Source organism: Cervus elaphus, chromosome 27 (assembly GCF_910594005.1).
Source record: "Cervus elaphus chromosome 27, mCerEla1.1, whole genome shotgun sequence".
NCBI classification, from domain to species: Eukaryota; Metazoa; Chordata; class Mammalia; order Artiodactyla; family Cervidae; genus Cervus; species Cervus elaphus.
Genome location: NC_057841.1, coordinates 9,156,163 through 9,182,814, shown reverse-complemented (window position 1 = coordinate 9,182,814; position 26,652 = coordinate 9,156,163). Strand labels below are relative to the sequence as shown.

The 26,652-nt window shown below is 38.0% G+C and overlaps 1 protein-coding gene across 1 annotated transcript; it reads left to right on the top strand.

Moving 5' to 3' along the window:
* Positions 1-247: 247 nt before the first annotated feature.
* C27H18orf63 (chromosome 27 C18orf63 homolog) lies at positions 248-26,158 on the top strand. The gene is made up of 14 exons (XM_043888747.1): positions 248-297; positions 1,427-1,519; positions 3,053-3,221; positions 5,202-5,280; positions 9,584-9,640; positions 11,577-11,688; positions 12,405-12,446; positions 14,082-14,158; positions 16,682-16,791; positions 17,711-17,807; positions 17,921-18,006; positions 18,903-19,086; positions 24,899-25,906; positions 26,097-26,158. The coding sequence occupies exons 3-14, from the start codon at positions 3,088-3,090 to the stop codon at positions 26,148-26,150; spliced, it is 2,040 nt and encodes a 679-aa protein (XP_043744682.1). The 5' UTR covers positions 248-297; positions 1,427-1,519; positions 3,053-3,087; the 3' UTR covers positions 26,151-26,158.
* The last annotated feature ends 494 nt before the right edge of the window (positions 26,159-26,652 follow it).

The window sequence follows — 26,652 nt, the reverse complement described above, 5'->3', positions numbered from 1 at the left end:
TAGTCAGCGCAGGGCTCAGTCACTGGCCCTCCCCAGAGGCATACCCTGAGGATGCATCCTACCCCTGTTTGGGAGACGGCAACGGCCTCGCGCCGGGCCACACCAACGCCAAAGCCAGCTCTCTCTCAGAGAACCGTGGGTGCAGGATGAATGGCTCATGCCAGCAAAAGCTATGGCGGGAAAAACGGGTACACAGCAGCATGCTGGGAACGCTCAGAGCATGCTGGGAGCACGCAGAGTATGCTGGGAGCCCTCCGGGCATGCTGAGAGAGCTGGGGTACGCTGGGATAAGTTGGGGTAAGTTGGGGGCGCTAGGGGTGGTGAGGGGAGGTCTGGGATGGCCAGGAATGCTGGACACAGTACCCCTGAGCCACGGGGAGGGCGCTGAGGAGCGAGGACACGCAGGCCAGGAGACTGAGGTGGGCTGGGCGTGACCCGGAACACGACTGCTTGACGAGCCCGAGAGGGAGAGAGGGAGCTGCGGAGGTTGCTCCAGGCCGGCCTCCCAGCCTGCCGCTGCCTCACCGCGAGGCTCGGGCGTCGCCTCCTGAGCGGTTTTGATGGCCTTGCTTTGACAGGAGGCGCCTGCTGAAGAGATAATTGTAGCTTTTGAAAGAGAAAGGAACCAAGATTCGTTCTTTCACGAAGGCCCACGGGTTCCAATATTAGGGCATCTAATTTAATCAGTAATTTATAGAATCACCTTTTAAATAAGGCACTTACCGTAAGTAAAGACCTTGGAGATATTTCCACCAATTCCATGCAGTGCGTAAGAAAATGAGGCCCCAGGGGAGGAAACTTGCCTGTTGACCTTGGAAGCGGTGTGTAGGGCCGGTGGGAATCCGACCCCCAGTCAGGCCTCTTCCCACCAAGGCTCCATAGAGGGAGGAGCAGTGAAGCTCCGGCAGGGCTGGACGCTGCTTAACCAGCAGGTCACTGACTTCACAGACTGGGCGCTCACGATGACCTTGGTTCTCTTGGGGTTTTGAGTCATCAAATGGACAATTTTGTAGGTACCTGTTCCTTACTGTAATACTTATAACCAGGGCAGAAATGTGATCAAAATGTTATTTTGTAGCCGGCAAGTTTTCCATTAATCAGCTTGGATGTGAAAGGTAAGTGAAGTTAGTGAAGTCGCTCAGTCGTGTCTCACTCTGTGACTCCATGGACTGTAGCCCACCAGGTTCCTTGGTCCATGGAATTCTCCAGACAAGAATACTGGAGTGGCTTAAAAGGTGCTACTCTCTAAACAATCTGTTAACAGATCATCCGAATTTTGAGCCTTCCAATGCAGTCCTTACACAATCTAGGGCAAGAAATTTGTACTTTTTAATTTGTAAGTTCTGCCAGTTATGAATTGAAAAAAAAATTTTTCGTGTAATGCTAAATAATAAAATTAAATAAATTCCTGCCTATTCCCGAACAGGTCAGAGTTGTTTACACACAGTTTTCTGATCAGTCTTTGAAGTTGACAAGAGAAGGAGAGGACCACTCACAGGAATTTTTTGGTGACTTTGCTGTAAGATATTTAAAGGAAAACTGAGGCAGAAAGTAATTTTAGTGGGAAATGTGTTTCAGAAATGAAAGCAACAAATCTGCATTTTAACTGTCTAACTATTTTCACTAACATGCACTTTTGTACTTCTGGGCCCAAGCCGTAATCAGTTCTTGTTTTTTATTTTACTTCATTCGTTATTGATGCTCTTTACCTTGGTGAAGTAGATTGTGTTGGCCTTGGAACTTTGTGCTTCATTTAAAAAATTTTTTTTCCACAATAGTAAGCATTTAGCATAGAGAGAGAAAGTAGAAAAACAGAGAGAAGGAAGGAATATTTCTATTTTTACTATCAGAAATCTTCTTAATTAGGTACACCAAATTAATTAACACCTTGTGTGACTTTGTTTTAATCTTTATAAGAGTACTCGCAGTTTTAAAAGAATTCCATGATCTTTAATGAAGAAAATTTCAAGCACTGTGGTACTTGAATAAGAAAGATGTGTGGGAGCCAGAAGCGCAATGCTGCCATTGGTCAAATGGCACCACAAGGGTATTTGGTTACTGAGATCAGACCTAAGGCTGCTCACACTCCAGATTCCAGGACTGTGTTACTGCTTCTTTTCTTAAAGAGAGAAAATATGTGGATGCTTAAAAGTTTGAAGTACCAGAATACCAGTTACCTTCCCTGGATATGTTTGTGTATCCGAGAGAAACTGAGCTTAAATCATTTCACATTGCAGTTTTCTTTTCTGTTATATGTAAGACAGACCCCAAAGGTATGCCCTGTGAATTATCAACTGTAAAATGTGTCCCACAGAGAAGTTGTAAAGCCAGGGAATTTGTGGAAAAGGAAACTAGATAACAATTTAAAGATCTCAGTAAACAATTTTCTTTAGTGTAAAATGGTGAAAAATATATTCTTCAGCTTTGAAATGCTTTATAGAGATAACTTAAAATAGCAGAAGGCTTTGCTCTACATTTTGATTTTTTTAAGAAGTATTGTTGTCATAGGAAAGATTTTGTTTTCCTGAAAACAAAGAGAAACTTAATAACCAAAAATTTTAGAAAGAATTTGTTAAATAAAAACAATGTAGCAGAAACATATCTAGTACCCAGAACAGAGTAGGCATTTGATGCACATTGCTGGTGGTTCTTTGTGATATTTGTACTCAAATTATTCTATTTGCTGTATAGAACTGCAGGTTTAAAATTATAGATTTTATTTTTGGAGTGGCAGAGTGTTCTAAAGTGTATTGTGATGGTTGCAACTCTGTGAATGTAGTAAAAGCCATTTAATTATACATGTTAAATAGGCGAATTGTATGTGATATGAATTATATCCTAATAAAACTTGTACCCCCCAAGTTCTAGGTTATCATTAGAAAACCTCAAAGGTAAAGTGTAAATGGTATTTAACTGCTAATATTTGCTAAACTTGTTTTTGCCATTGTATACCAATGCAATATCAAATATTCTGTGATGGATTGAAATGCTTTACCCTATTGGTAAAATAAATAAAAGTTTACTATGTTTTTATTGTTGTTTGTTTTTAAAGACCTGATTACTGAGGCATTCAGTCAACAGGAAAATATGAATGATTCTAAGCAGCAGTCACTGTTCTTCATCACACTTCCAGATTTACACAAACTCTGTGCTGTCAAGATAATATTGCATAACGGAGTGGCAGACACTGAGATTAGGAGCAGACAAATGAAGATATGCAGGTAAAAAAAACACAATCTTGTAACTAATACTTTCTAAACTTTTTACATCTGTAAGAACTGTTTTAATAGTATCGCCTTTAAAGCAAGATACTCATTTGCTAAATCTGTTTATACAATTTTAGAATAAAGGAATTCAGTATTGTTCTGACCAAGTATATTGAATTACATTTAAGGGAGGACTTAAAGTACTTCATATAGAATATCTCACTGTTGAGTCTTTGTATTTGTGGCTTCTTGTGTGTTATTTTAATCAAATTTTATAGACATTGATGAATTAAATCAATGGATTAAGTCAAAACTTAGTCTTAAGTTTTGGGAGATAATCATTAATAACTGTTTATGAAGTACCTACTATTTATGAAGCACTTCAGGAGATACCATAAACATTTTAGGTTAATATAATTTTTAGATTTTCAGATTGATGTAAGAATATTTCTCCAAGAATTATCTTGAAATATCTAACCTAAGATAGTCTTTGGAAAACACTTCCAGAAGTTGACGCCTAAAGTATAACACTGAAGACCCACCATGTATTAGTCCCTTAAATTGTTTGAGACACTCAAGGAAGAACTCTTAGAATACATAACAAGATTCTATCTCTAATTGAATTTCTTAGAGAGGAGCAAACACTTATAAGATGGCTAGGAGTCAGAAGTAAAATACTCTTGGGTGTCCTCCATTTTGCTCTTCTTTATAAACTTGTCTTCTGACCACTGTGTATTTTCCCACTCAAGTACATCCAGGAATCTGTACCCTTCCTGCTAAGGTATAATTTGATACCCACTGAGCATTTACTTGTGACCCCTTAGGGAAGCAAGTAAGTAGAAAACCTTAAGAGAGATTTTCTGCCATTCACTCTCATATTGAAGGTGGTCTTGCCCATAGAGAGGGGTGCTTTGACTCATTGTCCCAATAACTGACAAAGAGGCTAGAACAGAAAGACAAAGACGTGGTTGTGTCAGACAAAGGCACATCTTGTACAAGCACGTACTGGGGACATCCCTGGTGATCCAGTGGCTAAGACTCCATGCTCCGTGGGCAGGGGGCCCGGTCCGATCCCCCATTGGAGAACTAGCTCTTGCATGCTACAACTGAGTTCATACACTGCAACTAAAAGATCCTGTGTGCCTCAACTAAGACCCAGCACGGTCAAATACATAAACATTAAAAAAAAATCATAAGCCTGCTGCACCACAGTGCCAACAAAGATGAGCCTAGCAGAAACACGTTGACCCATCTCACGTTTTGATGTAACCCCCCACACACATGCACTCCTAGCCTTTAAAATTTGTTTCCTTGATGATTAATAATTTTGAAAATTTTTGTATTCCTACCTCTATTCCCTTTTGTGTTTTTACCATCTTTTCTAATAAAATTATTGATGGTAATTTGAAGTGTAATGATTGTTGCTGTAAGTTCACTTGTCTTTTGAATACTTAACTAAAACCACTACCCACTTCATTTTCCTTCAAAAAATTTCCTTTTTGAAGGAAAATAATCTAGTCAATAGTTCTGACATTGAAGTAGTTGATAACTACACTGTTCCTTAAACTCTTTTCTCCAGTGCTTCTGACCACCACTTTAAAAAAAAAAGGAAAATGGAAGAAATAGGAGTTAGAAGAACTGAAGTCTTCATAGTGCTTAGACTTTTTCAAGTCTATACTTAAAATAGAAATGGAGTTTTAAAAGAGAAATTTTAGTTCACAGATGAAAGGGATAAGAAACAGATGTGCAGACAAGTTTTTATATTAATATCATATCTAAAACTTTATAGTTCTCTCAATTCAAATCTTGGCTGATTGCTTACAATATTCAAGGTACCATGCTAAGTGTGGAGAATCATATGGAAATCCATAATACAATCCCTGCCTAGAAGAAGCTTAAACTTTTCATTGGAACTAGCAATATTTAAATGTTCTGATAAAATGAAAACAGAGAGTGGGCAGTCCAGTTTAAAATGAATGCATTTCATCTCCACAGGCAGTTGCTGTTTTTGCACCAAGATATCCTTACATCACCTGTACCTGGAATATTTACCCAAATTTGGGTGGTGATGGCGGTTAGTATTGTAACATTTTATAAAGTATCATTTATAATTATTTAGAGCAATATTGATAAGCATTAATTTGGGTATTAATTATAGCTCAAATTGAAGATAGCTTATGAAGACTAATTACATTGTGTTGTAGGTTGATCAAAACATTAACAGACTTTAACTTCGATATACCTCATGTTTAAGATCCATTTTTGTGGCTCTGAATTCGTATTTAGTTTTCTCTGTCATTGATGTTAAAATAAAGATTATCAATGGATAAAATATGTTAATGGCATAGTTTTTAAGATAGCACAGACTTAATCCTTCTTTATATTTTATTCTTTAGAATTACATTTAATATAAAAGAAGTTCCTTGTTCCAACAGATCTCCAGTTGTGTTTAAAGAACTTGGGCCAACATGTTTTTTTATTTTGGAAATTTCATTAAAATGTTTTTCTTACTTAGTAAAATTAGAACAAGAAATATATTTTCTGGTGCTGTATATAGCTCTTATTCTGAGATTTTAATTTCCCAGAAATTAATATTTATTAATAATGCCGATAGATAGTTCAAAATCTTTAGTTTATTTATTTTTCTTTAGGTTTTAGGTTTATATCCATTTTTTATCTTCTCATTCTTAATATTTTTAAGAAAGACAAGATGTTAGTGAACAAGTAGACAGTAAGGTCTCTATATTCTTTTCTACCTGAAAAACTTAGGAAATGAGTATCCTAATCTTAGCAAGAAGAAGAAGAAAGTCACCATATAAAAATATGTTTTGAACTTTCTCTTGATCTTCCACTTGTGTCCATTTTCCTTATTCATGTCTAAGAAATTATTGCTTAATAAGAAAGGTATTAAATATTTATTACATGAAATTTACTGGCCTTTTACTTTATATGGTTTCTGGATTCAGTTCATTTCCAGAAAGGCTTTCTTCACTAAGGAATGTACCCATAGATTCTACTGGGTTTCCCAGAAAGTTCATTTGGTTTTTTCTGTAAAACGACACTTGTAGTGCTTCATTGTCTTTCACTTCATTTGAAACAGTTGTTAGACTGTATTGTGACAGCTGTCATATCAGCATGCATTTTTAAAAAAATCAAACTTGATACATTTTTGTGTAGCCATTTTAATATTGAAGATGGAAGAAAAAAGAAACACTTTCAGTAAATTATACTTTATTATATGAGAAAGGTGGGCTTCCCTGGTGGCTCAAATGGTAAAGAATCTTCCTGCAATGCAGGAGACACAGGTTCAGTCCCTGGGTTGGGAAGATCCCCTGGAGAAGGAAGATAACCCACTCCAGTATTCTTGCCTGGAGAATCCCATGAAAAGAGGAGCCTGGCTGGCCACAGTTCACAGGGTCATAAAGAGTCGGACGTGACTGAGCGACTAACACTATACCAGAAAGGTAAAAAGCAGCTGAAACAGCAAAAAGATCTATGCAGTGTATGGAGAAGGTGCTGTGATTGATTGAACATATCGAAAGTGGTTTACAAAGTTTCATGCTGGGATTTCTTTCTGGACAGTGCTCCATGGCCAGATAGATGAGTTGAAGTTCAGTACAGTTCAGTTCAGTCACTGAGTCCTGTCCGACTCTTTGCGACCCCATGAACTGCAGCACGCCAGACCTCCCTGTCCATCACCAACTCCCAGAGTCCACCCAAACCCATGTCCATCGAGTCGGTGATGCCATCCAACCATCTCATCCTCTGTCGTCCCCTTCTCCTCCTGCCCTTAAGCTTTCCCAACATCAGGGTCTTTTCAAATGAGTCAGCTTTTCGCATCAGGTGGCCAAAGTATTGGAGTTTCAGCTTCCACATCAGTCCTTCCAATGAACACCCAGGACTGATCTCCTTTAGGATGGACTGGTTGCCTTTTCTAAAACCAGCTTGAACATCTGGAAGTTCATGGTTCACGTATTGCTGAAGCCTGGCTTGGAGAATTTTAAGCATTACTTTACTAGCGTGTGAGATGAGTGCAATTGTATGGTAGTTTGAGCATTCTTTGGCATTGCCTTTCTTTGAGATTGGAATGAAAACTGACCTTTTCCAGTCCTGTGGCCACTGCTGAGTTTCCCAAATTTGTTGGCATATTGAGTGCAGCACTTTCACAGCATCGTCTTTCAGGATTTGAAATAGCTCAACTGGAATTCCATCACCTCCACTAGCTTTGTTTGTAGTGATGCTTCCTAAGGCCCACTTGACTTCACATTCCAGGATGTCTGGCTCTAGGTCAGTGATCACACCATCGTGATTATCTGGGTCATGATCTTTTTTGTACAGTTCTTCTGTATATTCTTGCCACCTCTTCTTAATATCTTCTGCTTCTGTTAGGTTCCCACCATTTCTGTCCTTTATTGAGCCCATCTTTGCATGAAATGTTTCCTTGGTATCTCTACTTTTCTTGAAGGGATCTCTAGTCTTTCCCATTCTGTTGTTTTCCTCTATTTCTTTGCATTGATTGCTGAGGAAGACTTTCTTATCTCTCCTTGCTATTCTTTGGAACTCTGCATTCAAATGGGTATATCTTACCTTTTCTCCTTTGCTTTTCACTTCTCTTCTTTTCACAGCTATTTGTAAGGCCTCCTCAGACAGCCATTTTGCTTTTTTGCATTTCTTTTTCTTGGGGATGGTCTTGATTCCTGTCTCCTGTACAATGTCATGAACCTCCATCCATAGTTCATCAGGCACTCTGTCTATCAGATCTAGTCCCTTAAATCTATTTCTCACTTCCACTGTATAGTCATAAGGGATTTGATTTAGATCATACCTGAATGGTCTAGTGGTTTTCTCCACTTTCTTGAATTTCAGTCTGAATTTGGCAATAAGAAGTTCATGATCCGAGCCACAGTCAGCTCCCGGTCTTGTTTTTACTGTATAGAGCTTCTCCATCTTTGGCTGCAAAGAACATAATCAGTCTGATTTCAGTGTCGACCATCTGGTGATGTCCATGTATAGAGTCTTCTCTTGTGTTGTTGGAAGAGGGTGTTTGCTATGACCAGTGCGTTCTCTTGCCAGAACTCTATTAGCCTTTGCCCTGCTTCATTCTGTACTCTAGGGCCAAATTTGCCTGTTACTCCAGGTGTTTCTTGATTTCCTACTTTTGCATTCCAGTCCCCTATAATGAAAAGGACATCTTTTTTGGGTGTTAGTTCTAGAAGGTCTTGTAGGTCTTCATAGAACTGTTCAACTTCAGCTTCTTTGGTGTTACCAGTTTGAAGTTGATAGCGATCAAATCGAGACACTAATTGAGAACAATCAACGTTATATCACGTGGGAGATAGCTGACATGTCAACTCAAAATTTCCAAATCAAGCACTGAAAATCAGTTGCACCAGCTTGGTTATGTTAATCACTTTGGTGTTTATGTTCCACATAAGTTAAGCAAGAAAAACCTTGACCATATTTCTACATGCAATTCTCTACTTAAACATAAAAAAAGCTTCCATTTTTAAAACAAATTGTTATGAGTGATGAAAAATAGATACTATAAAATAAGGTGGGACTGAAAAGACTGTGGAACAAATGAAATGAACCACCACCAACCACAACTAAGCCTGGTCTTTATTCAGAGAAGGTGATGTTGTGTATATGGCGGGGGGGGGGCGGGGCGGGGGGGGGGGCGGGGGGGGGTGGGGCGGGGGTTAGAAGGGAGTTCTCCATTATGAGCCCCTTCCAGAAAACCAAACGATTCATTCCAACAAGCTGCTCCCAGTTAGACTAACTAAAAGCAGCACTTGACAAAAAGTGTCTGAAATTAGTTAACAGAAAAGGCATATTCTTCATCAAGATAATAGAAGATCGCATGTTCCTTTGATGTCCAGGCAAAAGCTGCTACAGCTTGGGTGGGAAATTCTGACTCATCTGCCATACTCACAAGAAACTGGACTTTAAGATTTCCTTTTGTTTACAAAATTCTCTTAATGGAAAAAAATGTCAGTTTCCTGGAAGACTGTAAAAGTTACCTGGAATAGTTCTTTGCTCAAAAAGATAAAAAGTTTTTGGAGGATGGAATTATGAAGTTGCCTGAAAAATGGCAGAAGGTAGCAGAACAAAATGATGAATACATTGTTCAATAAAGTTCTTGGTGAAAATGAAAAATGTGTCTTTTATTTTTGCTTAAAAACCAAAGGAGCTTTTTGGTCAATCCAATATTTCAGGAAGAGAATGATTATCACTTGCTTCTTTCTCCAGAGCATAGAAACTGTTAGTATGATGGTCCTCTGCTGTGTTCTGCTGTATAAATGTTTAAATTCTTTATGTAGTGCATTATTTAATAATATATTTAAGTCATTTTTATAAATATGGATTTTTTTAAATAGATAACATTTTATAAAGCTGGAAAACTTCATGCCTATATGGAAAAATACAGAGCTAAGGTAAGTTTTTAAAAGGATAATAATTCCAGATGTTGTTTTATTGATTTTGTACATTCAACTTATTTTGTCAGTAAACAAAAATTAGAATACCTTTCTTATAAGTTGTTTCTATGCATGTGAAAAAACTGATATTTTCTCTCAGGACAATTTATTTGTGCACATTTAATAGAGAAAGGGGGAAGAGGCTTAATTTTATTGGGTACTTTCTTGCAGACATTTTATGTGACATAATTTCATTTGTCATCTCTATTTTCCAAGAAGTGAATATCCCATGTTTACAGATAAACTGAAACCCAGAGAGGTGAAAAAATTGCCCACAATCATATAGCTAATAAGTAAGGGAACAAAAAAATATGGATTTTATTCCCCATGGTGATGAGTGTCTGGATCTTAGCAAAGAAAAAAGAAATGAATACTTGAGGTAGAGCACCTGTCGTGTCTCAGTGCTCAGGCTGCTGAGACTTTGCTGGAGCTCCCATCATGTCTCTGCGTGGGTGTCTGAGGCACCGCATCCTTGGGTATTCTAGCAGCCTGTCCAGGCATCACTGTTGGCCTCTGTTCCTAGATCTAGTGGAGTTTGGGATGATGAGGTTTTTGGTCATCTTCAAGATGAAATGCCTAAGTTATAGGAGAATGATGAAGTCTCAATAATACCCAGAGATGCTTTGCACTTCCCTAAGAAATACTTGAATAACCTGAAAGCTGACTTTAGCCATCATTTACCATCCGTGGGAAAGCAGTGTTCTCACCTGTGTTGAGCCTTCACGATTATGCTCAATTTGTCTTCATCTGGATACTTTGTACATGAGTAATAATCACAGCAGATAGTCATTGAACATCTATGATATACTGAGCACTTTGCTTGTTTCTGGAGGTAAAGCTGGGAACCTGATAAACTTCTTGCCCTTGGGAATCTTAACATAGAAAAATATTTTCCTCCTTTTTATTTATTGGGTGACAGTTCTTGGCTGTCTCACTTTTGTCGTGCTAACAAAGGCCCTGGCAGTGTTTTCTCTGGCTGCATTTGCAAGAATGTTTGTATAGCAAACAGCCCTGAGTGTTTCCTCATATGAATATGCTATTCCATATGCAACTGAATACTCAAGGAGGGACTCTGCTGATCTCAGAGTTTTCTCTCTGTGAAGCTCTCTTCTGTCAATACTTTGCCCTCCAAACTGTAGCTCCCGTGGCCTCCCTAGACTCTCAGTTCTGTCCATTCAACCCAGGGAGCCGGCTGCCTCTTCCAGGATTCCCCTTCCCTGCACTGCAGCCTGGAAAGCCTCTTTAATCAATATGCTGGGGTCTCATGCGTTTCCCAACTCCTAGGGGTTTGTCTTTTTTTATTGCTTGATGGCCTGTGTCTTGTGAAACATTGTTTCATTTAACTTACCCAGTGTTTTAGTTATTTCAAGTGGGACAATGTGTCTGGATCCCATTGGTCCTAAGTGAATATTCTGACCTTTGAAAATTGTGTGCAAGTAGAGATACTTGTTGCATTGTATCTGGTGCAAACACATGCATACTGCTGGTTCCATGTGTGCCCATGTAAACATTTAACTTTTCTGATATTGGACTAGAGTGAACAGTAATGAAACATGTTACAGTGTAGTTTGGCAAGGCTTCCTCTGTGCAGAGCAGAATACAAAGTAAAGTGTAAGCTTTGGAGCACATGAGCTCCAAAGATTTAGGCTTATTGGGGCAGGATAAACTGGTAGAATTTGGCCATTACAGTCATAGTATCAAAGTGAATTTATTTTAACACTTCTTTAACTTCAGAACCAGATAGGATTAGCTGGAGTGATGGCTGTAACTTCTACCCAGAATAACCCAGTTTTGTTGGGAGGTGATCTAAACACACAGACATTTTCTCTGAGTTTATAGTATAGCATAACAATTACTGTGAACTTGCCCATATTTTGTGCTTTAATATTTTTAGGTGGAGGCTCCACAGCAAGTAATTCCTATAATTCTTCAAAACTGCCTTTCATATTCACTCACAGCTAGACTTGCTCCAGCCTGGAATAAAGCTGGCCATCTCTTGGTACAAGGTGACTTTATCTCTTTCAATCATTAGGGCTTTCTGAACCAGATTACTTCTATTATGTACGTCTGTTTTTAATTTCAAAATATATTGTTTTTAGGGAATTTTTTTTCAAAAAAATCTTTTTATTTTGTATTAGGGCATAGCTGATTAACAATGTTGTGATAGTTCAAGGTGAACAGCAAAAACATTCAGCCATACATATATTATACATGTATCCACAGGGAATGGTTTTTAAAGCATAGCCCCAACCAAACATTCTTAAGCAAGCCCCCATCAACAAAGGTGTCCTCTCCTTCCTTTGTGATTATATCCAGAGGAGATTTCCTAGTGTTTCTATGGAAAAAAAGTGGTTTCATTATAGAATACTTGATGTTTAAAAAGGAATAAATATAAGTTATGGAGCACTATAATAAAATGAACACAAATTATTAGTGTTGTTGGAACCAAAAGTCTATTCTGAATTTTGTGTTGTGATCTGTTTTCTAACTATTTTATACCAGGAAAAAATATGTGCAGGAAGAATTGAGTATTTCTGTCTTTTTAATATAAAAGATATTTTTGAGTGTTATATTTTTTTCTCTGAACTATCATCAGATATTCATTTGTATAAAACTGCATTGTAAAGCATTTTCTGCAGCTTTGATAACTTTGCATAAGGAAGTTATATTAAGCATGATTTATGAGTTTTAATAATATGGTGTATTCTATGAATTTTTTAAGGAAGAGAATTTCTTTCTCAGATGGGAAAGCAAAGTGCTGTTGGTAAGTAAAAATATAAAAGTTAATAGATAAAACATTAATAAAATAGTTGTTTAAAAATGTTATAGATTGTTGGGTTGTTAAAATCTTGATGATTAGGTTGTATCAAAAGTTAATCAGATACTGTTATAATCAGTTTCACTCAGGAAACCACTTCTGATTCAAAAATATATATTCTACTTCATGAGAAAACAATTCACTTTTCTTAATTGATATAAAAGCTACATTTTTAATATCTCTAGTTAAAGTTATAACTAAAACAGTTTAATTTTGCAGGTATTTATAATGTATAGTCTCTAGAACCATATTATAAGAATTCTTTAGTACTGTTGTAAGTAAAAGCTTTGGGTTTTTGAGTACATGATTCTTGTTTTCAAAAAAAGATTGCCTGAAGAGCCACAGATTGGTCTAATCTAACTCTTTCGTTGATGTGCGTGGTTCTATTGCAGATAGACACATTCCTATCAGTAGTCCAGAGATGGCAGATAGATGGGAATCCTAAGCCAAGTAGACATTGTCAGTCATGGTGGTTTTACCAGCATTTGACCGTAGCCTTAAATCTCCATGTCACCCACGGACTGTTCTGTCTGAGTTGGCTTCAGGCTGAAGCCCGTTTGCCCCTCTTGCTCTGGGTTCGTGTGTAAGCTGGGCAGTGACAGTCACTGTGCTCCAGCTCTGGGTGAATGACTTCTTCGCCTGTCCCCAGACACTGTCAGGAGACTAAGCTGTCAGAGGGTAAAGAGAGCAGTTTAGGACAGCAACACTCCTCACTCAGGTGTTAGAATCTTTTCTTTTAGTTTTACTGAATGTAATATTCTGTAGCAAAACTTACAAGCTGTAGATGTATAGCTCATTGGATTTTCACAAACTACAATATCCTTAGAACCAGTTCTCAGATCAAGAAATGAACATTACCAGTACACCAGAAACCCCTGCATGCTTTATTTCAGGTAGCACTATCTGACTTAGATGTTGTTGTGGAGTCACTGAATCAGGTCCGACTCTTTGAGACCCCGTGGCCTGCAGCACACCAGCCTTCCCTGTCCTTCACTATCTCCCGGAGTTTGCTCAGATTCATGTCCGTTAGTCGATGATGCTATCTAACCATCTCATGCTCTGCAGCCCTCTTCTCCTTTTGCCTTCAATATTTTAATTATGAGAAAGCAAGACAGATGCCTTGGGGCTCTGAAAGATTTGAAATATATCTGCCAGTATATTTGAGGACATTTGTTAGTAAGTCAAAAACGTGGGATGGTACCTATTCTGATTTAAGAAGAGTCTTCATTTTTCACATATAATAAATGTCAGGCTTCTAGAAGGTGTCTGCTAAGTTTTCCTCTCAATTGTGGGATGTCTCATTTTTCTCATTGTAACTGTGCCCTACACATTATACCCACATATGTACTGTTCTGTGCGTTTGTCTTCTTTTAGATGTCTCATCTGTAGACCATCAAAAAATATAAATATATTCACTATATAAGGTGACTAATTGAATTTTACCATGTGTAAAAAAAATCAATTCTTAACAGAATTTCTAACTTGAATAAATTGAGTTAATTTCTTATGTTACTAAAATACTTAATTTGTTAGGCTGGAGTAATAATTCCAGAAAGTTCATGGTTAATATTTTATTTTCAGAGTTAGATATCAATGTAACAGCAACTCAAGTTTGTCTAAGCATAGAAGCTCACACAATCAGACTGCCACCACCTCAGGTACCACATATTTTTATTTCTTTATATATAATTAATGTATTTTTATTACTATATAATTAATTTATTTATTATCATTACTGATATGCTAGGAAGTTTTAATTTTTAACAAGAGTGATGAGAAATTTATTATCAAAATCCATATTATTAAATACTTGACATACTGATATTGTCTTAAATCTGTTTACCAAAGAAAACATCATTCTGTCTGTCTAACACAGATCTGATTATGTTATTCCTTTGCTCAAAAATCTCTTTAGGTAGCATTCAAGACTCCACAACGCTGCATTGCCTCAGCACCTGCTCTTTGCTTTTTCTTTCACCTCCAAATATTAAAAGTGCTATTTCAGCTCATACTAAATATATTAATAATAAACCCACATTGGCATTGTTACGGTTTTTTTCATCTTTTTTTTTTTTTACACCTAACACTTTTTGCCTTCTTAGTAAAAGGATCTATCTTCTATTTTGCTTATTCTCATAGCACCCAGTATAGAAACTTTCACATTAATGGTAACTCAGTGACTGTTATTTTCCTTCTTCTGTGACAGTGGTTCTCAACAGAGAGGGGTGGAGGGTGAAATGAGTGGTTTCTTCCCTGTGAGACATCTGTGACGTCTGGAGAAAACTGGGCTATCACTCGGTGGGAGGGTGTGTTGCTACGGCGTTAAGTGGGTAGAGGCCAGGATGCCGCTGAGTCTTCCAGAGCACACCGGAGCACCTCTACTCCATCCCCACCAAGAGTCTTCCAGCCCAGATGACCCACAGTGGCCACACTGAGGAAGCCCAGGCACAGGACTGAAGACTCTTCTTTGCTTAGCGTGCCCCTTGATGTGCCCCTTGATGTGCCATGCACTCTGCTTGTTCTTCAGGGACCAGCTCAAACGCCGCTCCACTCATTTCTCCATTCATTCATTGTTTGATTACTTGTTATGTTAAGGCAGTAGACAAGTCAAAAATGAATGGGATCTATGTTCTGGCCCTCAACAGTTATGTAAGCCAGTAGGAAAGCTGACCTGAGTATAAGTACTTGGAGTTGCTACTGAGTCCACACTCTTACTGCTCGCTGCATGGCAGGCCAGTAGATTGAAACACGACGTGTTTGGGCAAAGACCTGTCAGCAGATGGAGAGGATGGTGGACTAGTGTTCCAAAGAGCCATCTTAGCAAGTTCCAGCTCAGGCTGCTTTTATACTAAAGAGGGAGCGGGTGTGGCTGGTTGTTACAAACTTCTTGGTGCCTGAAGCCTTTGTTATTGCAGCTGTCCTTGTAGGTCAAGTCATGATCTTCCTATAAACCTCCAGCAAGACAAAGGTTCCACAGCTTTCTATCTCTATATGAATGGAAAGTGTTACACCTTTCAAGGTCAGGCTTGGGAGACAGGGCTTGAGAATGGTCTATCACATATATTTCAGGTTGGTTCTTCTCTGTCACAGAGCCAGTGAATATCTTGTACTGACAAGGAACCTCCCTAAGGCTCCAAACCCGCTGTGATCTTTCACCCACTAAAACCTCCACACTATGCCTCACCACATACATTTCTAGTATCTCCATTAATCTCAGAAATAAAATGGAAATTCAGAGCAGGATTAGTCATTGAATGTGGAGGAAAGGGGTCTAGATCTAGGCCTGTAAGGTTTGTATTGGCAGAATGCAGATAAATCAGTGTGGGGGGCAGTGCTTTAAGCCAGGGCCTTGTTATAATGCTGATGGCTTGTCCAGGAATTGGAAAATTGGCTGGGTCAGCTGGAGTTCACTGAGAAGCCGCAGGCAGTAGAGTTAGAATGTTGTTTCCCCGAAGATGAATGAATAAGAGCGAGGGATGTGAAATGTTCTCTCTAAACACAGTGTCCTCCACCCGTTAATATTTTATTTTGCACCTCACTTGAGGTCTCTCCAACTTCTGCCTCGCTGTAAGAAAATGGCCCACACTACCCAGAGTGAGGAAACTGTAAGTGGCAAGTAGTTGCCACAGACAGGGCACCTGAGCACCAAAGAAAAAAGCATTCCATATCTTGGAGAAGGGATACAAAAAGAGAGTGCAGTTGTTGGTTCTGTCCTCTTGCTTCCAGAAGACCAGAGGAAGGTATAATTTCCTAACACATCCTCATCCTCTACTTTAAAAAATTTGTTTAAAATTTAATTAAGAAGCTATTCTGACAGAATGTAAATATCTTCCTTTGGACAGAAATTCAACTCCCACTTAACATAATTAAAGAAACTGAAAGCCAGTTCAAGTAAGTACAAAATAGGAGTTTGGCTTTGGACAATAAGAGGGAAAGTATGAAATATTTGATAAACTGTGTAGAGGAGGAAAAGGGGTGAGCTGAAACACTGATTACCTTGTGTAAAGTGGTTATACATGATTCAATGTAACAGACTTTGAAACTGTTTCTTAACTGATGGTGTATGTGTGATAAATCTTTCTTTTTTTTTATTTTAATGAAATCTGTGTTTTTAAATGTTTCCTTTTGTTTGCCAAATTCTTTGGAGGACTTATGCATTAAATTCTTATTTCTATCAAAAGCTAAGAGAATTTGATATTTCTCAGAGTATTATAAAGAATTTTGAAACTAACCAGAGTGCTGTTATTGAGGAACAGTCCATTTTAAGCAACTGGTGCTATGTTCTGCCAAGGTGAGATTTCAGTTTGTATTATCTGGGGTGGGTTTGGGATACAGTAGTTTTCTCCTATTTTGCTTCAACATTATTATGTGCAAAGTATAAACCATTTTTGTGGATTTTGGAAACTGAATTATAACTTTAAAAAGATACTGAAACAATATTGTCATACTTGCAGAAGCCATCAAATTACTAAAATAATTTTATTACACATTTGTATCTTTATTAGAGCTCATTTTAAAACAGTAAAATTTCTAGATATCTCATTATGAAATTACAACTATATATAACATCAATAAAACCTTATAAACGTGTACATATAATTAATGATTCATTATCATTTGATTTGAGCTAAGTTATAAGTTTGCACTATTTTCAAGGGAAAAAAATGACTTGTTACTAACATAAATATGACTATTAGCATGAAATTTTAACCAGATTAGGAAGAACTTAAGTAGTGGAATCTGCATTATAACTTGGTCATTGAAGCAGAGAAGCAGAGAAGAGGTAGATAGGGAACATAGATTTGCTTCCGATTCATTCAACTCTTAACAGACTTCTCCCTGAAGTCTGAAATCACCAGGCCTACGTCTGTGTGGCAACACTGTGTTAGTCATAGTTGGGTGTTTGTAACTGGCGTATTGTTTGCATCAGTTCAACTTTGTTTTTCCTAACAGTTCTTTATTAAGAATTTAATACAATGTTAATTTAGAACTGGGAGCAAATGAGTAGCTTATTACTTATATGTTGATAGTTGCTAAAATTTTTGAATGCTTTCCAAATCACATAGTTGACTTAAACCAACCCAGGAATCGAAACCAGTTCCCTTATATCTCTTGCATTGGCAGGCAGTTTCTTTACACTATAGTGCCACCTGGGAAGCTCCCTGTCTAAGCACTGGCTCATAATATTTTACCAACTGTATTTTTCATAGTATGAAAATGGGACGAATGATAAGTATTCTTCACTCTATACCCCCTGACTGTCCTTTCCACTCATATGAAGATTTCCAGATGCACTGGGATGGCCTGGTAAGGAATAGAAATATATATTACATTAGTAGCTATTTAATTTTGCTTCTTGTAATTTAACCTTAACTTTAGCTTTCACTCAAAAGAATTTCAACTTTGTTCTTAATTTTTAGTACGGCTATAAGCTTCCAGAAGACCTTGGAACTATTAAAATATACTGTAGCATCTACTTCAAAATGATAGGAGAAAGGATCTTCACATATCCTTTACAGATGCTCTCTGCCCACCCTAGGATCCAGGCATGACTCCTAGTAGAAAGGAACAAAATAATTGTATAGGATTCTCCTTAGCCAAGGGCTCCCTCCAGTGGCATATTGAAAGGGTGGAATTGAAAGAATGTCAATGAAAATTTCTTTTTTGGAGAATAATTTCACAGGCAAAGTTTAGAGGATTTAAATAGCACTTAATGCACCTCATTGATTTGAGAAAATATTTTTCTTGATGTTATTTTTAAAAATCTACACACGGAGAGAGCACAAGTACTCAGGCGAAACTCTCCCATGTTAATTAATACTGGTTTCATCGTATTTGTTTCTTTGTATTCTGACCAGCTGGTCTCTAAAAGGAAGAGGGAGGAGCCTAGTGTTCTCTTTCTGTATTCTATACTTCCTAACCCAAATCTTAATATAAAGTTGAAGTTAACAGCTATCAATTATTCCCCTTCATTAAATACCAAGACATTATTCCAAGTCTTCAGAATGTTATATATCTGAAAAAGTTAACTGCTTCGCTCAAAGAACCACATTCAGAGCTTGAATGCAATTCATATGTGGTGTTTCTCTGTGCTGAATTTTTACTGTTCCTGGAAATGCAACCTGTTTATTGTTTACTGTGAATATTTACATTTATAATCTATGAAGATCATAATGTCTTTTCTATAAATCATTAGTTTGCCTGTCTGTGGTGAGAGCCATATAGTAATAAGGGTACTACTGTGAGTTGTTTTTATTGTGAAAGTTAAAATTTAAAGTAGTTAGGATTTAGTTATTTGTGCCTTTTTAGCAGTTACAATTTTAAGACCTTTTTACATCAGTTAAAAAAAAAATGCTGTCTCCTATCTGCAAATATACTCCATTGTTCTTTAACAATGTTCAGGTACCCTCTCAGTTGCATCAGAAGTCAACCCATACAGTTCTTTCCAAGGGTAGATATGGAAGGTGTGTTGAAAAGCTTTCTTTCAGATTTAAAATCTAAACTGCCCCATATATGTGGATTTCCCATAAAGATGACAACTAAACCGTGCTACTGCACACAAGAACTAACCACACTGCATTTGCAGGTGAGTAGTTTTCCATGTCCTACCGAGTTCTCTTGGACACGCTCTGCACGTGTGTTGCTCGGATCGTTGCCGTCAGCGATGGACAGCCTAACCCACTGTGCTGGGTCTCTCCCCTCCGTTCAGTGTTTCCCTGATACTCTTTGTTTTTTTGTACTGTCGTTCCTATTATTATTGTATTTACCTTGGTATTATGGTAGTTGTTTTTCTTCTAATTAATGTAACGTGACTTCTTAGAAGGCAGAGAACATATCCTAAGTTCCTGGTACTTAATATATGTTCATTACGTGTTTTTTCAAAGAATCAAAGAATAAATGATCTTACAAGATAATTTGGAAACATCTGCCTCGTACAAGGAGAAGGCAGTGGCACCCCACTCCAGTACTCTTGCCTGGAAAATCCCATGGACAGAGGAGCCTGGTAGGCTGCAGTCCATGAGGTTACTAAGAGTTGGACACATCTGAGCGACTTCACTTTTACTGTTCACTTTCATGCACTGGAGAAGGAAATGGCAACCCACTCCAGTGTTCTTGCCTGGAGAATCCCAGGGACGGGGGAACCTGGTGGGCTGCCATCTATGGGGTCACACAGAGTTGGACACGACTGAAGTGACTTAGCAGCAGCAGCAGCCTCATATAAATCCAAGTTTTCTTTGAAGTTCTTTTGAGAAAGCCTTTGAATAATTGATAGAAATTGAATTAACTTGAGAGCATTTTTATTGTAAGATGATATGCTAAGTGAAATCTTATTTATAAAAAAAATAATAAGTAGCAGTTTAAGCAGTACTGATGAAGAAAATAAGATGACTTATCTTCACACACAATAGGATACAATTTTTTTGTCAAAAGGCAACAAAATCAAAAGGGAAGCTTTGGAAGAACAAATGTATATTTAATTTAAATTTTTCAACAAGAATCTTTCTTTTACATGACAGATATAATATGTTTTCATCAGAAGGAAAGACAAAGGTTTGAATAATTTGAGCAGTTTGAGATATAATATGGATTACTGGAATATTGCTGAGTCTCCTTTCTTGACTACTAGCACCTTGTTTTATTGTAGCCTCCACTGTGCAAATGACTTAGGCTTTCATGTATGTTGACTTGCTATGGCTATAAGACTATGCCTCATGACATTTTTTGCTTTATGTTTTCAAGCCAGATCACATCATCTGTCACTAGCCAGCATGGGGGTCTAGTGTCCTTGGGTTAAGGGTCAGCACCTCATATAAATGCTACAAAAGCATGACAGCCAAGATATCAGGTACTATGGGTAAGGCCATTTTGCTGGAAGGGCATGTGGGTGAATGAATACCAGCTGATGTCTTTTTGAACTTTATGAATCTTAAAATTTTGACCAGACATAACATTTTAAAGAGTTTAGTTGTTGGCCAAGTCTAAATCTGAAGAATTTAGAAGACGTGTCATTACATCATGCACTTTTATCAAATATGTTTATATATTTATTGACTACCTAATATTTCTAGCCCATGTCTGTTTTGGAAATGGTGAATGCAGACAATGTATTTGTGAATATTTGCTTCTCAAATGCAAAATAACACTTATGTGGAATTTCTGGTCTTTATATTGCCTCTGACAATTGGAACGCTGACGATAAGAATTTCTCCTACCCAGTTTTATTGAGCGCCTTCTGTATGCCTTCTCATTTAATTACCAAAATAGACTCTTGGGGTAAAAAATTGTTTCCTCAATTTTGCAGAAAGGGAAACTGAAGCTCACAGCATTCAAGTAATTCAACCAAAGCCACACAATTAAATACATTGTAAAATTAAAACTGAAACCTGAAGAATCAGATTCTTAGTTCTAAAATTGGAAAGTTTAGATTTGTGGTTAAGATCTCAGGCTCTGGAGACAGGCTGCCTGGGTTTGAACCCCTTATTACTTATTTAATCTTGAAAGTGAAAGTTGCTCGGTCATGTCCAACTCTTTGCGACCCCATGACCTATACAGTCCATGGAATTCTCTAGGCTAGAATACTTAAGGTGGTAACCTTTCCCTTCTCCAAAGGATCTTCCCAACCCAGGGGTCGAATCCAGGTCTCCCGCATTGCAGGTGGATTCTTTACCAGCTGAACCACAAGGGAAGCCTGTGTATAATCTTGGACAAGTTATTTGATCTCTCTGGGCCTCCGTTCCCCCAGCTGTAAAATGGGGCATTGCAGTAGTGGTAATGCTAGTGCTCATCACAAATTGGGCTCTTCAGGTAGCCTGCTCTGAAACAGAGTCCAGTGTGTGTGATGATTGTTGAGAACTACCCTTGGAATCAACACCCATGGGAGGCAGGGAAGGAAGATTGGGTGAAGGGAGAAGTCAAAACCAAAGCAGGTACTAAAATGGCCAATCACGGTGGTTCTGCATTGGCCAAAATAGCAGGGCTTTATGCCTCCTTCCAATCTGTTGTTAGATTTGGGCCACCTCGAGACAGGCAAATTCTTGAGTGAGATGGGCATCCATAACTGAGGCCATCTCTGCAGGGGCTGACTGCCAAAGGAGGTTTGCTGATAGCACCCAGCAGCGGGGATCCCCCTTTCTGGAAGGAGCTCTACGCAGCATATCACCATTTCCTTCCCAGAACCAGACTGCACAGGGTTTTGTGGGTTTTATTTTTAGATTAGATAATCCTCCTTGGAACAGATGCTTGTATTTAAACCTTCAGTAAATGTTAGTTTCTGTTATTGCTACCACCTTGTTAGGTCTAAGAGTCATGCAGTACTAAAAAAGAATAAATTTAAAAAATGAAAAATAAATGGATCAAACTGCTTGAAAAAACTCAACTGACTTAAAAAAGGGTTTCATAAATTAGCAGCAGTGCCTAGCCCAATTAGCTTTAAAAAAAAAAATTATGAGAATTCTCCAAGATACATAAAAGAAGTTACTATAGTATAATGAACTCTTGTATGCCTACCATCTGGTTACTCCTTGACATATTTTTGGAATGCGGGGTAAACTGTAATATTTTAAAACAAATCCAGGATGTACTATTATTTAATCTGTAAAGACTTTAGCATTAATATGTGTCTTTTTCTAATAAGAGCTTTTTAAAAAATTATTTAACAGTAATTCCTCTGTGTGTGTGTACTTAGTTGCTCAGTCATGTCCAACTCTTTGCAACCCCATGGACTCCTCTGTCGTGGGATTCTCCAGGCAAGAATACTGGAGTGGGTAGCTGTTCCTTTCTCCAGGGGATCTTCCCCACCCAGGGACTGAAACCGGGTCTCCTGCATTGCAGGCAGATTTATTACCATCTGAGCCTAGTTCATACTCTAATTCCCTATCTATCTCAAAGATTTATTTTCGAGGTTTTGTTTAAATCAGAATCCAAGCAAGGTTCACTTAATTTGGTTGTTATATCTTTTAGATCTCTTTTATTATATAACATCCCAAACTCCTTTCCCTTTTATTTATGCCAGTTATTTGCTGGGAAAAATGGATCATTTACCCTGGAAAATGTTCCCTTTTTTTGCATTTGAATGATGGTTTCCCTGTTGTCATGTCTTTGAAACTTAACACTTTCTTCCAAGACCCATATTTCCCACAAACCTCTAGCTAAATCTGAGCTTAACTGAATCCTGGTTCGACTTTAATTAAAGAAACACTCAGGTGGTGCAAGGCACAGAACCAAATTTTAATAGATAAAGCACATATGATCCATCATTTTGGTTAGTCTTCAAGCTTTATTTAAATATTTCCTTAATTCTGGACCTCTATTTGATATCTATTTAAATATAGGTTAAAGCTTTTGATTTCCCTCTGTAATTTTACATTAATGTACAAAGTTATATAAATTGTATGCAGTTCTAGAAATTAAAAGTCACCTAAGCCACAGTGACACCTGGCAGAATAGTGGTCATAATGTGGTAAAGCATATGTTTTCTCTTAGGTTATTATTTCACAAAGCTTTGGTTAGTTGACAATTTATGTATTTTAAGTTCTGTGAATTATTTATGATTTCATCTGCTGTTTACATAAGCCCTTTTTGTAGCCTTTAAAGATTTTTTTAATATAAACCTAGAGGTTTCCCCCTTTGAGCTATTTACTATATTTTAGAAATTGAAAGAATGCATAAATAATATATTGACAGGCTCGGGGGCAAAAAAAAACCCTGGAAATTATTTCCATCAGAGGTATATTCCTGGAAAATATTCAGGTATATTTAGGTATATTCCTGAAGACAAAACTGGACATGAATGTAAATGTTTCAGATACAAATTCTAGATGAGTTTTATATCAGAATACAAGTAACCTATTATATAAATCTGCCTGACTGAGTTTTTCTTTTTGTATCTCAAGTAGTATGGATGCTGTTTAACAGTTATTACAGTTTATAAAAACCAAGAGTCTAAAAATGTTCTTGGATTTTCTGTAATTGCTTTCAACTTAATTCTTGAACCATATTTTTGTCAAACAGAAAATATTCAGTCTAGGCACTTTAAGATGTTAGTCACTTCTGACAAAGCATCTTTTTGAGATAGAATTTTATGCAAATTTAGAAATCATCCTCCCCGTGGTAGCACCTGTGTACAGAGGAAAGCCTCGTAGGGTGAGGTTGGTGATGTGTGGTAAAGCGCATGTGGTATGTTTACCTAATGTGATCCACGCCAGGAAAGTGACTGTCCTAAACTCTGTTTCCAGACATCTACAAAGCTGGTGAGTGGACACTTGGACTTCTGCTCACTCTGCCACCAAAATTCCAAAGTCATCCATAAGTAGACCTTTCAGCAGAAACTACAGAAGCATGACTTTACCTCACTTCTTTCTTCCATATATACTATGCGTGCATCTGATTGGTTGATCTTAAATCACATCCTGAATCCTAGCTGCAAAGGAGAAAAGTTCATTTTAGATTTCTAGGCTCTAGAAAGAGTGCTAAGAGAAGGAAACGGAGTTATTGCTTAAAGCCTCCAAAGTTCCTGTTTGGCATAAAGTTTTATAAATAGATAGTAGTGATGATTACACAGCAGAAGTACAGTGGGGGATATACTTAATGCCACTGAACTGTATCCTTAAAAATGGTTAAAATGGTATTATTTGATGTTTTATATTTTTTTTACAATTTGTTTAAGAAGTCTATGAACACTTGTTTCTCCTTGATATTATCTGACAAGTCAGTTTGACAAATGTTTCCAAAACGCTTCCAGGTACCAGCACTCTAGTAGGCAATGAGAAGACAAAATGATTAAGACAGTCAGCGCCCTATAGTCAGTATTGCACTTACTCTGAAAGGCCCAGTGTAAATGCCTCTTCCATTACTTTAATTTCTTTGAATAAGTGTTTTGTTAGTAACTGTGGAGGATTTAAGAATGTGAAGGATGTAAGAGTAAGTAACTCATGGTTTTCCTACCCTCAAAGAGTCTAGTATTTACTTAGGGAGAGTGAACATGCACACTAAAAGATAAGAACGCTACATTGTCCTCTTTTTTTTTTTTTTGGTGACCAATACTGATAAATGATCTTTGGGAAGCTGAAAGGGAAAAAAACGGAGAGAAGAGAGACAGACGCATGAGCACATTTGAAACACAACGGCAGTAGCTACGCGTATGGGTTTTACAGTTCATTTACTACAGTTTAGAACATAACTTCATCTGAAAACATTAACTTGTATGGATAGTATCAAAAGTAGGATAAAAGTCATAAGAGACACACACATGTCCTCAATAAGGCCCATTTGTTTTTTGTTTTTCTTTAGCTGTTCTATACACTGTAGTGTTACTTTTTATTCTTATCTTGATGATATTTTATAAATTATTTCTTTTCCTTTAAGGACAGTTTTACATTTTCTAATGTTTATCCTTTCAGGAAAACAAAGTCAAGCTGCCCAATCTAACGGCTGGACAGAGGTTCAGGTCCGCTCCAGCTCCAGCCCCTTCCCCAGGACCCGCCCGGGCTCCGAGCTTCCCGCCGTGCTCAGCAGCTGCGGGCCACAAGGGGGCGCCCTCGGCCAGCCGGCCGAAGCCCGCGGGGTCCTCGGCTCTGCGCCTCCAACCGGAGTCTGTGCAGAGCAGCAAGAAACCGCTGTCCGACCAGGCCGCGATGGTACTGGGAGTACCCACGCCCAACAGAGGAAGTGCTCAAGTTCAAGACACAGACTTTAGCCCCCAACATAATATTGCCCCTAAATTCATACCAGTTTTCAAAAGTCGACCATTACAGATGAACAAAAGTATCTTACCAGCTGAGAACCTGAGAAGAAAACGTGTTGATACAGAATCTAAGTTGTTTTCCCTTAAATCTAGTGAGATCCAGGACGATAAACCGAATTTAGATCCAACTGCTAAAAAACGTCATCATAGCATTCAGGTGAAGGCTAAAAATGTAAATCTCAAGACTTGTAGATCTCGGCAAGAAAAAAACACTGAGTCCCATGGAAATATGACAAAAAAGCCCCTTTCTAGTGGAAGATCATTGATCATGAGTTCAAGTGAAAATAAACAACTGTCTAATAGTTCAGTATTTCAGATGCCAACTAGCAATTTAGGTGTAATAAAAAGTGCTGTTGGCTCCCAAGTGAATGGAAAAGAGAATTTGACAAGCAAATATATAACACAGACTTTAGGGAAAAGCCATGAGTCACTAAAAGTGAAAAGCCAGCCACATATTTTTGAATCAGACACAGATCCCGAAGATTCCCAACCGCTAGAGTCAATTAACCAAACTAAAGAATCGGATGTAACTGACCACCGATTAACAGTCAGCAGAACAGCCCCCAGGTCTAAAAAGAAGTTATGTCAGGACTCTCCAAAAACGTCAAAGAAGCCTCACTCCAATACTGTCCTTTGTGGACAATCCCGTGCTTCTAGGAAGCAGGTAAAAAACCAAAATGCAGTTTTAATCTGGGGCCACTCATCATGTGATACACTTTTAAACCCCCTAAATAAAGATATAAATGATTTGCCAAAGATCTTCTAGAAACACACTGAGAATTAGAGTATCTAACACACCTGAAAGTATATACAATTAATTTATAATAAAATGTGATTCTTCAATCTGGTTACAGATACATCACTTGGACGGATCAAAACCCAGGAAGTCTCTCATTCCTAAAGCTTAGGACATGGATGTGAAAGAAGGAAATATCCAGCAGGTAACTTCGCTGATACCTTCTGAGTTGTTTTTTGTGACATCACCCAAATTGGAATCACCAAGATTAGGGGTCCCCAATCTCATGTACCAAAGGAGCTACCTTTAATCCTTGAAGCCTTAAAATCTAGGAAATAGTAAATGGTGGGGACAGTACAGCCCTTGACGAAGGACTGTGTGCAGCAGCTGTGGTGGTTGTAAGAGGTCCCTAAAGAGGGGTGAGGTAGAGGGGTCCCATCGCTGGCTCCCACCCACTGTGTTCTAGGGTCTCGGCAGACTAAGAGGAGGGTACTGCAGCAACAGACTGCCTAAAGATGTAAGATTTCACAGCCGTTAGAACACCTACTTTTTGGACTCTCCCCCGAGATAACTAACCTCAAATGATGTTTCCAAAGTTAATCACTAAGTTCAAGTTTACTCCAAAGAATTTTACAGTGCTGACTAGAGTTAAACATGAGATTTAGCTGAAAATG